Raw genomic sequence first — 15,952 nt, 5'->3', positions numbered from 1 at the left:
ATTTTGAACATGACTGTACCAAGTCAGGAATATGACTGTTCTTTATGTTTTTTATGTGTTTTATTATTTGATTTTGTCATATGATTATGGACTTTCCGAATTGATTTTCCTCTAAGTTCAATATTTTTGTGATTTTATTATGTACTCTTTTGAGTACAACATTAAAATTATATGATAAAGAGCTTAGGAAATAAATGGTATTATTGGCCGGTGTAGATAAAACTAAACAATGTAAATACAACACAGCTGGTCGAATATTAGACTCAAGTACAACGTATCAATTGAAACTTGAACAACAGTCGAACATTAATTTACAAAGACAATAACAGCAGTCAATATCATATACCATCATTCATCAGAATGCATGTATCAACGAACGGAAACCCGATGATAGAAATGCATACAACTAATTATACGTTCAGATAGATATAATACAAAACAAAACATACTTAACCTACATAATGATCAATGATATATGTTTTCTATATATGTCGAGACGCCGTTTTAAAATCATCTACTGCGCAAAATTGATTGCGATAGTCTGCAATATTTTGGACTGAAAGGACAACGCGGATTGTATGGCAAACAAAACGTGCTGCGCTAGTAACGCACATAAACAATAGGCTGTTTGGTCTTTGAGTGACTAATACAGGAGCCTAGTGATTTTAGATTGTCCGTAAGCTTTATCATTCACAAATACTTAATCGGTATGATTTATTGATCTTCGTCTTATTTTAGACATTAACAAAAAATGTTGAGTTATTGCCTTACCACACATTTGTCATGTTTGTCAAGCAGAAAAGTTACTTTACTCAGGTTTTGTCATGTAAAATATCACTACGTAACAATAAAATTCAGTTTCCGTCAGTTGTTACATTTTACGTTCAAAGAACTTATGTGATATTTGACCAATTGTCCTTTTTTATAGAATTTGACGCCCTCAAAATTTACAATAGAAGTAATACGAGCGGTGGTTAAATAATTTATCATAGATAAAAGGATTAACATTGTGTACGCAATTTGCCCATGTCTGTAAAGGACGCACGTGTAGCACTACATTAGAAAGTTAAAAAAGACATATAAAGTGCAAAGGTAGGAAGACAACACACTTTCTAGAGATGTCCTAATACGTATAAGTTAAAATATTCCCTGGGTTGACTAGTAATGACTTATACACTGATGATACCGCGGGATGAAAAACCACAACCACCAATGACATCGAACAACAACAATAACCGAAGGAAAAAAAACTAAAATCTAAGATAATCAAAGCTACTTGGTTATAGATACGAAGGGCATTCAAAATCAACGACGATATATACAAAAAAATTATAATAATGTATGAACTTTTTAAAAGAGGGCACATAAGGATGCTTACCCTTCCTGAGCACCTGATTTATACCAACTCGTGATGGCGTCCGTAAAATTTACGAAAGGATGATTTCAACTTCACCATTTGGAACTCTTGATTTAATAGCTTCCTTGTGAGCAGTCACCCTTTATCAAGAAAATCATGATAGGAAATGCAAGCACGGGAATATCGTATCAATATACCCCGTATGCATGTGCTGCTGGAATGTTGCTACTTAGAAATGGAAAGTTCACAATTAGAAAGCTGAAATCATCTCTTTTGTCGTAAAGTTTTGTCTTCAACCAACCCTCATTGTCAATTTCTAGATGTAAGTCAAGATATGAAGCTGACTTAACTGTATCTATAGTATCCTGTATCTCCAATTCGATGGGATAGATGCGTTCCACATAGTCACCAAATTTTGAATTGTTTAGTGAAAGAACGTCATCTATATAGCGGAAACTATAATATAACAATGACCATATTCCTAACTTTGTACAGGGCATTTTTTAAGGGAAAAATGGTGGGTTGAACCTGGTTTTTTGGCATGCCAAACCTCGCACTTTTATGGCCATGTGAAATATAACATCAACATGACAACACAGCTACAATTTAAATAAATTGGAGAACACAATTGACAAAGAATCACACAAACAACAGTCAACAAAAGGCATTAAGGTGACAATTTTAATACACCAGAAGTGCATTGTGTCCACATAAGACCTACGTGTGACGCCCTAACATATTTTACAAAAGAGCTTCGCCTAAATGCAATTGAGGAGATTATCACAGACAGCATGGGGCACAAGAATTATTGGTGTACTTCTTGAATTAACTATAAAATAATAAAAACAGCAGCAGAAGTATTCTGGTTTTGTTTTCATTTTTTAATGAATGTAAAACAGTTTAGAAATAATTTATTTTTAAAGGTTGCTTTAGTTAACTTTTGTTGATACAATCTATATAACATTAATGATAAATGAATCGAATGCTGTCTCAAATTTAACTCCTTTCGCGTCATAAAATTAATGTTATTATGAAAATTGAAACGAGGGTAGACACTTAGTTGATTGATTTGGTCCAGGCCTATCCACTCGAATACAGTTACAAATTATTAAAAGGTCATCGGAACCTAAACTATTAACTCAAATAGACCTAGCAGACTATAGTAGCACGTGTGTGTTATCATACATAAAATACACGAAATACTGACACACCTTTTCGTGTTTATTGTTAAACAAGTGAAAGTTTAAACAAATCTACATTTTCTCAAATCAAAGTCCTGAAAATGTTGCTGTCATATCAATACTTTTTGTAACCGAAAATTAAATAACTCAGATAATATCTCAGAATGTATTGTTTTAATCTGAGACCACATTGTTTGGTGAATTAGTATTTGCAAATAAAGGTAGCAGTCCAATAGAAACAAAACTTAAACCGTATAATTCATAGTCGAATATTTTTTGAACTTATATGAAGCTACATTCATTCGAAAATAAGCTGAAGATATTTAGTTGTCATATTTTTACATTTATTTGTGAAATACAAAATGTATTCAACCTGTAATCTCAAAAAGTTTTGTATTTCATTTTTTTTAAGTAGAAACTCTTCAGTTGAGACTACTTACAAAAACGAGATACCTCAAACGTATGTTAACGTTATGCCTTTCCATGATGTACATACTCAGGCCTGTTTACTATTTGAATATATCACCGCATAAACGGTAAGTGTGATTCATAGTCTCACTCAATCACTACAACCACTAATACCATAATTCATCATTTTTATAAAAAAAATACTTGTCAATTATCTGTGAAAACAATTAAATATCAATTACATTGAATGTTGATTGATAACGACAAGTAATGCATCACTTTTTTACAAGCAATACAACATAATGAATACAGGGTTGAATAGCTTAAAATTAATAACGATACTATTGCCGAATGCAGACTTATCAGTTACGTTAGTTTAGATTAAACATATTTATTTATAGTGGATTGGGAAACACGTTTGGTAACTTATATTAATCCCTTTCCACTTTGCGGGTGCGAGTGCTGCCTTGTAGCGGCATTAGCCTACTCTTATTTGAAATCTACAAGGCTGTCTTTAACGTGCAAGAGATGTGGCTCTCTCTTAACACGGACCAGCCATTTATCGTCCCCGTCCGACGGACTATCATCGTTTCCTTAAGACAATACTCGCAAATGGTGTCAAGGGAGAGCCGAAAATTGAGTTACGTTTTAGTTTCATATAGGTTAGTGCCACGTTCAAATAAACTGACCTCAATTATATCATCACGACATTATGTTATGTTTCTTCTTTTTTTTAGAAACATTAACCTATCGAAAATTGTCAGCTGGCGAATTTTTAAAATATTTAGAAACTAAGTTTTCGATTGATTTCGTTATTGTATGATCTCATAAGTCGTGTATTCTTCAACTGTTTTTGGTTTTATACGTCCTTGGGTTGCAACTAATTGGCACTGGGTGTTATTATGAAGACAAGAAAAGCGCTTTGAATGCTTTTAACAAGTGTCATTTTCATATTTTATTGGAATAAATAGTGTATTCTAAAATAAAATACAGGGAAATACACTGTATATTCAAACACGGTATAAACCGTTGTTATAGATCAGCCCAGACAGCCTTCATACTGTGATAGATGTTAATACTTCGTAAAAAATATTAAGAACAGATCACGACGCTCTAGAAACCTATATATATATCATGTATATCGTATAGCATGTAAAATAAAAACACAACATTTAGTGTTATAAATTATATAAAGGCGAATAAGGTGTTATTTTCATATTATATTGGAACACATTTTGTATACTGAATTGAAATACAAGGAAATGCACTTTATACTGAAACATGTTACAAAACGTTAATACAAATTAGGCTGATACAGCGTTTACACTGTAATGGATTGTAAATACTAGTTTTGAACAGAACAAGACGATCTCGTATATAACATGTAATAAAAAATAAACAAGTCTGTATTATAAATTATCTAAAGTTAAAACAAACAAAATGTGTTAGACGCAACGTCGGCAAATCATCCTTGAGTTTGTATTAACAAAAATGTTCGACTTGCAAGACATTGAAACTTTTTTAAGTTGAACAAGTAAAGAAATAAATAATCACATTATATATAATGCGTTGTGTTCTTTGTATACAAAGAAGTTGCACATTGAAATTATCGCATCCCTACACTTAAAAGGTCAAGATAGTTTACTGAAGCATTTATGAGCTGATCGGTCATTATAATGAAAGCGTGTCAAAAATCATATCTGATAATCTTTCGCAGTCATAATAACCTTCCATCATTACCGAAATGAAAAAAGAAAAAATACGACGGGTGCCGTATGCGGTGAAGGAAATGCTAACCCTTCTGAGCACCTGATTTCATTTCTGGTTCTTAGTGGAGTTCGTGTTATTTTTTATTTATCATTTACAACTGTTGATGCAAATTGTCTTATGGTTTTATGAGTCTTGATTTACTCCTTTGTTTTATTTTTATTGTCTTCTAACCTAAAAGATAAGTCACCAATTAAATGAAGGTTTGCAACATAACTCAGTCCCACAAACACAGATAAACCTGTGTCTTTATCTACGGAGTGATAGATTGTACATTTGTAGTTGTATCCTTTAGACGACCAGTTGCACAATTGAACTGTTATAGCTGTGAAATGGTTAGTGCTCTCTTCGATTCAACGATACTACTGGACTGTGTCGCGATGTTTCGCCAAGCTAGAATATATTTTTTCAACAAAGGAAACTATTAATTGCAGAAAAGATTCATGTTGACAGCTGGTATAGAATGTCATTGTAAGGCTATTCTTTGTATCAATTATACATCTTTACATCATTTTAACTACGTTGGCAATGAAGATGTTTTCGTGTTCACGCTTCAACTATGTGGCCTGATTCAGAGATTCCCTAACACCTAAAAATCAAAAGAACATAACTACCTTGCTTGTGTGCTTTCAGATCAGCTATGAAACCTTTTTAATTTTTTCGAGACGAGTTGTTTTAAAACTTTCTTCTTTGACAAATATATGCAGTTTAAGTCGTTTACTGTACAATAGGCACGATAGGCAACCTTGTAGGTTGGAAAAAATATATATTTCGGATAGTGTGCCGTCGATGTATTCTATCATTTCGACAAGCACATTCGACTGATAACAGATCTCTGTCTTTTATCTGTGTCTTTTCTGACGTATTGCCATGTTGCTATGTTTTATTTAAACAAGAGGCTCTCAAGAGCCTGAATCGTTCACCTGAATTATTTCGGTTAAGTCTCTCATCAATGATTATTATGGCTTTTCAATTTATTTAAATGTTCTTTGGATCGTCTTATTTCCTCCAAATCGAAAAACAACAACACATTTTCTCCTATGTTCTATTTTAGCCATAGGAGCTATGTTTCTTGACAAACAAGGAGATAAAATATAAAATTTATACTATAGATACTCTGAATCTCATTTTCAGCAATTTTCATTAATACAGCAGTTTCAAAGGAGAAGATTTTTTAAAGTAAGTCAACAAGATGAACAAATTGTGATCTTACTTGCTTAACATTTTTGCTATTAACAGTTTATCTGTATCTATAAAAATATTCAAGATAATAACCAAAAACTGCAAAATTTCTTTAAAATCATCAATTCAGGGGCATTTATACCTGAAAAACCAGTTACCCAATTGGGCTGAAAATTTCAGGACAGGTAGACCTTGACCTAATAAATACTTTAACATATTGTCTTATTTGCTCTAAATGCTGGAGTTTTTGAGATATAAGCCAAAAACTGCATTCTACCCTGTTTCTATTTTTAGCCATGACGGCCATGTTTTTTGCATTTTATACACCCTACTGATCATTCAGTTGAAGTTTGGTTGAATTTGGTTGAGTAGTTTTAGAGGTAAAGATTTTTTAAAGTTAGCAAATATGATGAACAAATTGTGAAAAATTGTCATTAAAGGACAATAACCCCTGAAGGGGTCAATTGACAATTTTGGTCATATTAACTTATTTGTAGATTTTACTTTGCTGATCATTTTTGCTGTTTACATTTTATCTTTATCCATATAATAATATTCAAGATAATGACCAAACACTGCAAAATTTCCTTAAAATTCCCAATTAAGTGGCAGCATCCCAACAATGGGTTGTTTGATTCATCTGAAAATATCAGGGCTGATAGATCTTGACCTTATGAACATTTTTACTCTAAATGCTTTCGTTTTTGAGATATAAGCCAAAAACTGCATTTGACCCCTATGTTCTATTTTTAGCAATGGTGACCATGTTTGTTGATAGATCAAAACTTTGGATACAATTTATAAACTAGATACCCTAAGAACATTCAGTTAAAGTTTGGAAGTATTTGGCCATTTGAAATAGTTTACGACGACAGACGACGACAGACGACAGACGACGGACGACGACGGACGCCAAGTGATTGCATAAACTCACTTGGTCCTTCGGGCCAGTTGAGCTAAAAAAAAGCATGACCTTGGCGTTTCACACATTTCTTCTAGTCCATTCGTTCATTTAGATATTCAGCTCCAGTAATTGCAATATTTTTCTTTGATGCTTTTCGACAATGTCAGGTCGTAAATTATATTACATTTAAATGTATACGTAATATGTGTGGTAAAAAGTTTTAGGGCAAACCTATGTAAAACACAAATTTTGAATCAGATAGTTTTATTTCGTAAAAGTGTACATATCTTAATCTAAGATAAGATGGATATCAAGAAGTTAATAGCTACAGTCATTAACATTTTTTTCTGAACTAGTTGTATAAAAAATACAAGTGAAAATGAAAATATCCAATTAATTCAAACTGCAAAAAATAATTTATTGAAAATTCTTGTTTTCAAAACAGCCACCATTGAATATGACTACCAGTATTTTCATATGCAATTTATCCAGATAATAGTCCTTGATTATTGTGATGCATGTGTAATCAAATAGATAGAGCTATTTTTTTCTTCATACTTTTTTAATATTGTAGTATCAATTTCATTTGGACTTTGCAAAAGTTGTAAACTTTCTTAAATCTTTTAAATGTATCTATACAGCCCTTGGATGGTGTAAACTTCCCAAAACAACGTGTATGGTGTAATGGTGTATGGCATATGGTGCAATGGTGTAAGGTGTATGGTGCTATGGTGTATGGTGTAAGGGGAATGGTGTAATGGTGTATGAGGAATGGTGTGATTGTGTAACGTGCGATCGGGAATGGTGTGAATGATAATATACGACCTTTCATTGGTTTCAAACAATTTTTTTTTAATTTCATTTTTTAGGATTGTTAGCATAAACATAATAAAAATCTTAATATTTAAAATTTAATTGCATTATGGGTAATTTCGGATCGTGTAGATAGAATGGGGAATGGTGTATGGTGTAAAGTGTAAGGTGTATGGTGTAAAGGTGTTACGTGTATGGTGTAATGGTACAAGGTGTATGGTGTAATGGGGTATGGTGTATGGTGTAATGGTGTATGGTGTAAGTGGGAAGTTTACACCATCCAAGGACTGTAGCTTTAAATATTTTCGTTGACCCTTAACTTAAACTCTGCAAAGTGGTGAAAACACTATGATAGGATATAATAGACAAGAACAATTATTGTGCGGTTTGACAAGATGCAAAATTAATTCGTTGTGTGAAATTTGTAATGCCAATTGAGAACAATTAGGCAGATAATTTACGTAGGACTTGTATGATATGATAGTCAGTATGTATACCATAGATATAGGAAGATGTGGTGTGAGTGCCAATGAGACAACTCCATCCAAATAACAATTTAAAAATTAAACCATTATAGGTTAAAGTACGGCCTTCAACACGGAGCCTTGGCTCACACCGAACAACAAGCTATAAAGGGCCCCACAATTACTAGTGTAAAACCATTCAAACGGGAAAACCAACGGTCTAATCTATATAAACAAAACGAGAAACGAGAAACACGTATATATTACATAAACAAACGACAACTACTGTACATCAGATTCCTGACTTAGGACAGGTGCAAACATTTGCAGCGGGATTAAACGTTTTAATGGGCCCAAACCTTCTCCCTTTTTCTGAAACAATAGCATAACATCACAACATATAAAAACATACGATAAAATATCAATTAGCAGACTTAACTCAATCAAAAAACGTATGATTATGTATGTTTATTTTAAAATTGTTTTCAGACCAATCAAAGTAATCAAATGATTTATTTTCATCAAATTATGAATTCTAAGAATTACCTATTTCCGCTGAATTTTATTTTTCATGATTTTTCAACATGTTCCCGATGGCCACCATTTTAAACGGATAACATTTTCATGAAAATATTTCAACAAGGACAGTGTCCTGTACCAAGTCAGTTATACGGTCATTGTTATATTATAGTTCGTGTTTGTGTGTGTTACATTTTAACAGTGTGTTTCTTTCGCGTCGATTGTTTCCTTTGTCGTTTGTTTTGAGTGTGAATTCACATTATTATAAAACGTGTCACGGTATTTTTCTATCCCAAATTCATGTATTTAGTTTTGATGGTACATTTGTTCAAGTTGTTATTCTCATAAGATTTTGTTTAATGCTTATTTCGTTTCTGTGTGTGTTACATTTCAATGTTGTGTCGTCATTTTCTTGTATTTAATGCGTTTCCCTCGGTTTTGGTTTATGACCGGAATTTGTTTTTTCTATCTATTTATGAGTTTTATACATCGGTCTTTACTGTTGCCTTTATTTATATAAGTAGAGTCACTTTTTAAACAGTTTTCATGTTAACATCTTTACTTACCTAATTTCCCTGATTTTTTAAAGTATTCTTTTTATATGAAATGTTCACAGTCATACAATGGCTGCCTTTCCAGAAGTATTCGACTTTTGAAGTGGGTCTGAGAACAATTTCCATGACCTATGCTATTATGCAAAATTTAATGCTTTTGTCACATCTAGGTGTAATACTACCAACTCATTGAACGTCATATTCGGTTGTATATGAAAATAGATATAAAGCATATTCCCTTGAATTTGACACTTGTAGGTAATCAATCCTATATGTTATTGCAGGTAAACATTTCTCTGTCATCAACATATGTTTTGAGTATTTCAAAGCACTATCATCTTTTTTTATTTAGGGTTTCTATAGACTGATTTGTAAACTTAAGGTTCGAAGGTTCCTAAATCTTGTATACATGTTGAATTAGGAGGGATATTTGATTGGCTAACTTCCAGTGATGGTTATTTTTTTTATCAATACAATGTTATGTAAAGGTTTTCTATAGAACTGAAAAAGATAAATCTTTATTCATGGAAAGTTTATCTGTATTTCTAACAAAGAGAAATTCTGCTCAATTTTATGAAAATGCAAATTTAACAAAGACTATCAGAAGACAAATCGATGGTGGTATTACATCATTCAGCAATTGTGCTAATATTGTGCACAAAACGACTGCAATATATTTATATTGTATCATTATACTACAAATTAATTAGTTCTGTTTAACACGAAACTGAAAATGCATTAACATGATTTGTAATATCATTTTTGTTTAAGTGTATCTGTGACAGGTATGTTTGTTTGTTTAATTGCTCAACTTATTTTAAGGAATACATACTCCCTTACAAATGAAACAAATAAGTAACAAAGCAAACACCAACAAAAACAAACCCATCCAAAAAAACACTTGTTTGGAGTTATTTATCATACATAAAACGAAGACAAAATACTCAACCGCCACATTCCCTCCATATATCGATCGATTATCAGATCTCATATCGCATTTGTTTAACGATATGACCGATGGAAACAGTCAGTAACACTTGTTCATTCCTGATTATTTCTAAACAAATATTGGGGACACATTTTATTAAATGAAGTGTTTATTGTGTAACATTGTGTGAACTTTTGATTTTCTTTCTTTTTTGTGTTCATATTCTTGCCAAGTATTTTCGTTCAATTGCGAATAATTTACCTTATGATATATATTGTGTCTCTCGATTCATAGGTGTGTGTGTCTCTTGTGTATTTTTGTCTTTTTCGTGGCTCTCATTTTTGGAAAAAGAAATTAAAATTACAAAATACTGACCTCAGAGGCGTTTTCAAAAAGAAATTATTAGAGACTGATGTATACTGTTACTTTTTTTATATAGTACATGTCGTCTGATTGGTATGGTATACTCCAATTATATCCAAAATATTCAGGGTCATCTATAGGTTTATCGTACAAAATATAATGGCGCGTCAATGAATAGCTTTAAGGATGTATTACATAGGGACTTCCCATTGAAGACAAAAAACAGGAACAAGTGGTTGCTTCATTTTATTTACAAATAACTGTTTTTGTTTTGTGGTTTGTATTACAAAACACTACTGGTATTTGCAACCTACTCTGTGGTTAAATTACTTGTCAAATTCCACAAAATGTTGTTTCTTTTCAATTGAAAAAAATGAATAAAATTTTAGGACATTTTTTTTTCGTAATTTTAGATACTAGAGATTTATGACAAATGAGACAACATCTACAATATGGACGAAACTAATCTATCGTTAATATATAGTGTTTGTAATAATATTATTCTTGATTTCTTACCCTTGTCTTATTTAAACATTGCTATGAATGTGTCAGTCCATATCATTATGTAATTATAAGATTTTCATGAATGGTAACGAACTAACGTTTTCCTAAACGTACTGCACAAATCATTTGATGTTTGGCTGATATATTAAAATGCAGCATACATTTGGTATCATAAAAAGAAAAAAAATATTGAATTTTGAAGATTTATATCTTGCTACACCTCTCAACTATATAAAGTGGTAACAAATTCCATCATATTGACCAAAAATTATTATCACAACCAGGAAATAGCAAAAAAATATCTATCGGACTACTTTTAAACTTTTCAATTGGATTTTGTGATGACTAATATCAGTTGTCTGCATTTGATTATAATCAACATGTGACGTAAATCTGTTATCCAATCAAAGTGTTAACCTACCACTATATTGATGCAAGATGAACAGTTGCTTATAACTTTTTTTAAATGTATCGTAGAGGTGAAATGAACACAAAAACAGTACTATAAACCAATATATTTTAATTGCACATTATTATGCCATCCTATACAATGTAGAATTGTTTCCCATTTCTGTTCTGTACATCTACAAAATATTAAAATTGTAAAAGCAGGTGAAGTTAAATAATTTGTATTAACTGAACATAATTCAATGATAATAACCTTAAATATGTGTTTTACGGTAAATCTGTGTGTTTGATTGGCTAACAAATTGCTCGATATTCAAAGAATAACCTTCATGTCAACATAATGATTTTGCATTCGCTATAATACATGCTTCCACATAAAGGTGCACTGGTATTTGAACCAAAAACGTTAACTTACTTTTTGTTCGTGGTCTCACTACGATAAAAATTGAAATTATAAAGTAAATAATGCTTCTTTTTTTGTAGTTTTATTAGTATGTTAAGCTGTCGTCAAATCCTTCTCCTTGAAATTCAAGACGCTGCATCTTAAGTTCACAAACATTGAAAGTATGATTTCAATGTATGCATACATAGTTCAAGAAACACAAAACAATTTGAATGACGTATTGTGTAAATATTCGTTGTTCAATTTAAAGATAGTACGAAACTAGTTATGTTTATCAAAATGTTATCAAGACATAACACATTCCCGTCTGCGTTGGTGATGCGTTACTAGTGCATCATGTTTATTACTTTATTATGGAAGACGTCTTTTAGTTTATATACCAATTGACCTGTTCTCGATGTATTCGGTAGACACATATATTTTGCAAAATCCCGTATATCCTACAAGGAATACAGTATCCGAAAACAATAAAATCGTACATACCATTTAGCTTAATATGACTTTTTTCCTCCACCATATCCGACACCATATCCTCCGCCTAATCCACCACCTAATCCACCTCCTAATCCACCACCTAATCCTCCGCCTAATCCACCTCCTAATCCACCACCTCCTATTCCTCCTATTCCACCTCCTACAACAACTCCTCCACCGATCCCGCCGCCAATTCCACCGCCAATTCCACCACCGATGCCACCACCAATACCACCTCCGATGCCAACACCGTAGCTACGGCTGGTTACCCACCATGGGAACCATTGACAACATGTATTCCATTGCCATGGAAACAATGGTGAAAGTCTGCATTTTTTGTCCAAAGTAAGCTCCCCTTTACGGCAAAGACCTGGACGGCAGGTACACCACCATCTACCAGCTATAATGTAACAAACAATATTAGGTATCAATGTTAAGTTTGTTAAAGGTGACGGTTGTGTCCAGAACAGGAAAATGAAATGACATTCAATTTAATAAATTGCAGAGTCATTCATGAGCTATATACATCATATCAAATATACCAAACTCACATTTGTTTATTGTATATAGAAAACAAATTTGTTGTAAATTGACCATTAAGATTCATAATTTTAAGTTTGTTTATATGGCGTTACCTTGTTTTTAGTTTAACTATAATTATTGTCTGTTTCTAAGAAGACTGTACACGTGTCTACGTTGTCGTGGCCACAATAAAGTGCTATATAAAAAAGAAGATGCGATATGATTGCCAAAGAGACAACTATCTACAAAAGACCAAAATGACACAGACATTTACAACTATAGGTCGCCGTACGGCCTTCAACACTGAGCAAAGCCCATAACGCATAGTCAGCTATAAAAAGGCCCCGATTAGACAATGTAAAACAATTCAAACGAGAAAACTAACGGCCTTATTTATGTAAAAAAAATAATTAAAAACAAATATTCAACACATAAACAAACGACAACCACTGAATATACAGGCTCCTGACTTTGGACAGGTACATACATAAATAATATGGCTGGGTTAAACAGGTTGGCGGGATCCCAACCCCCTCTTACCTGGGACAGTTGTATAACAGTACAACATAAGAACGAACTTATAAAAAAAAAATGAAAAAGACTCAACTCATCAGATGGACAAAAATACAAGTGGATGTTATGCCTTTCTGCCGTATATTGTGTCTACTGAACGCATTGGAATTTGCTAAAACTAGATGAATGTCAATAAAAACAAATTGGATCACGCGTCTCCAGCTCCTGAATCAATCCCCGGTTGTTAGTCGATTATGCATTGCTATATACTCTGTGCTTGTTTATTGGTTTACATTACTTATAAACAGCAATTTATAAAGTGCCAATTTGTTAAAAAGAACGTGCCAAAGTCATTCATTACATGGCCTTTTTTGGCAAATCCTATCAAATGTGTTTGTATAAGATAATGTTTTCACTTTATCAATTAAACTAATCAAGCTATTACCAGGTTTATTGAACATGCTATTATTTATAAGTGGGTGTGCCGTTAACCTATGTTTTTCAATGGTAATTCATATAACAAAATAATTAAGACGTGGGTACCAAACTGTTCTTTTCAAAACAAAACAAAACTTACTGTCAATGACATACCACTATACATGCAGTTTAAACATTTAGTAAACATAACATGTATTTTGTTGGTTAGCAAATACTAAAGGATTATGAATAACAAATTGCATTTATGGTATGTGTGTTCAATTTAATTGAAACAAAATATTACAAAACAAATTGATGTTAAACTGTGTATAATTCCAAATCAGAAAATTATCCACCGATTTTCAAATGAAGCAAATAATCTTAGGCAACCGTGTATATTTTAATTGTGAGAAAGGTATATACGACCTAATACAGCTGAGTATAAAGGAAGAAAAAACTACAAATTCCAAATATATGTAAAGTCAACTAAAAGTTAAGGACATGCAACTTTTTAAGATGTCACTCAACAAATAAAGAATCCAATGTTAATATTCACTAACTAAATTATATTTTGAACAAATTAAAGTGTAAAGTAAACTGGATTGCTGAATTTCATAAATTGAAACAATCCATTCCACAGAATTGGATTGACATAGTTAAACAAGAAAATTCTGTCCAAAGTAAAGTAAATATCCAGAGAAATAAGACCACATGGAAAGATCGTTATTTTGAGACTACATTTTTGTCAAATAAAATGTTATATGACTCTCTAGTGAATAGTAAAAAAGAAACGTCAATAGGGATAAACAGATGGCTCAATATTTTACCATTGCAAGAAGAATCAAATATGAATTCATTAAATAACTTTATTTTCAAATACTTAACTGAAAATAAATTAAAAATATACAGATGGAAACTACTACAGTTTATTGTACCAACCAAAAAGCATTTATTACAATGGAAAATAACTAATAACAGTCTTTGCAATTTTTGTAACTTAGAAGAAGACTATGCTCATTATTTTTTCAATTGCTCTTATTTAACAAGATTTTGGCAACAATTTAACGAACTTTTAAAAAAGAGGAATTTACATTTTTCAATAAAATTACAACACATGATATTTGGATACAAAATTACAGACAGCAAGTATTACCCGATACATTTTTTGATTACAATTATTAGTTTTTCAATATACAAGTCGTACTATGTATCTGAACAGAAAACAAAAAACATAGACGTATTCAGAATTTTTATTAACGAATACACAAAGAGAGTAGATACCAATCTTAATGGACATAAGGCAATAAGTCCAATGTTACTTTCAATAAAAAGACACATAGTCAATGAATAATATTTTAAAATTGTTAATATAGAGATTTGTAAAAAATGTATGTCAATTAATTTAATCAGCTGACTATTCCCTGGGTAGTCAGTGGATTATAACAGGGTACGTCAAGAGAAGCTTGGAATCTAGATGGTTTATGTAACAAGCAATATTTGATGAATAAAATTATTATGTAGTAAAAAAAAATAAAAAAAATTCACTAACCTCCTCCGACCCAACCTCCATATCCGCCTCCACCTCCGATTAAACCTCCTCCGATGAGGCCACCAGCACCACCTCCTCCTCCGCCACCTCCAATGATACCTCCAACTACACCTCCGCCGCCCAGAACACCTCCCCCGCCTCCGCCGCCTCCTCCTAGGGCAACGTAATCTATATCTCCACCTCCGCCGCCGCCTCTACCACCACCATAGCCATATCCGTAGACAGTTCCAACAACAGCTACTAACAGTATAGTTAAAACTCCCATGGTGACTTACTTTGGATTTATTTAACCTGGTCTGATACGTCTTTGAACAGCTCTATTTATACCATAAATGTTTGGAAAAAATTACCATGCATTGTGATAAAACATTGATTAATGATGAATAATTATGCACTTTTGTTTTGCTTGTGGTTTTAATTTGACGATTAAAACAAAAAATGTGACGGAGTAGTATTGTATTGTTGCAACTAAAATATATTTCCCGTTTTAGCTTAAGCGACATACTAGGATTCATTTCATGCAATTTGTTTTTATTAGACGAAATTTACAAATTATGTACGAATTATTAGACAAAGCTATACCATTGTATACAGTAGTGCAGTTTCTTATACAGAGAAAAGAACACATAACTATACATGATTTTACACTAGTAATTGTGGGGCCTTATACATGTTATATAGCTTGCTGTTCGGTGTGAGCCAAAGCTCAGTGTTGGAGGCCG

The 15,952-nt window shown here is 32.3% G+C and overlaps 1 protein-coding gene across 1 annotated transcript; it reads right to left on the bottom strand.

Moving 5' to 3' along the window:
* Positions 1–11,447: 11,447 nt before the first annotated feature.
* On the bottom strand, positions 11,448–15,522 carry LOC134719377 (uncharacterized). Its single transcript, XM_063582384.1, has 3 exons — positions 15,231–15,522; positions 12,239–12,629; positions 11,448–11,528 (listed from the first exon to the last, which is right to left on the bottom strand). Exons 1-2 carry the CDS (start codon positions 15,493–15,495, stop codon positions 12,247–12,249), a joined length of 648 nt encoding a protein of 215 aa, XP_063438454.1. The 5' UTR covers positions 15,496–15,522; the 3' UTR covers positions 11,448–11,528; positions 12,239–12,246.
* Between the last annotated feature and the right edge of the window lie 430 nt (positions 15,523–15,952).

Source organism: Mytilus trossulus, chromosome 5, assembly GCF_036588685.1.
Source record: "Mytilus trossulus isolate FHL-02 chromosome 5, PNRI_Mtr1.1.1.hap1, whole genome shotgun sequence".
NCBI classification, from domain to species: Eukaryota; Metazoa; Mollusca; class Bivalvia; order Mytilida; family Mytilidae; genus Mytilus; species Mytilus trossulus.
This window is presented reverse-complemented; position numbering and strand designations above follow the sequence as displayed.

What these genes read in the sequence shown, in the direction of transcription:
- LOC134719377 (XM_063582384.1), bottom strand. Translation starts at nt 15,495, where the DNA reads ATGGGAGTTTTAACTATACTGTTAGTAGCTGTTGTTGGAACTGTCTAC. An exon ending in TGGAGGTTGGGTCGGAGGAG is followed by an intron (nt 12,630 to 15,230) that starts GTTAGTGAATTT and finishes GTTACATTATAG; the next exon opens with CTGGTAGATGGTGGTGTACC.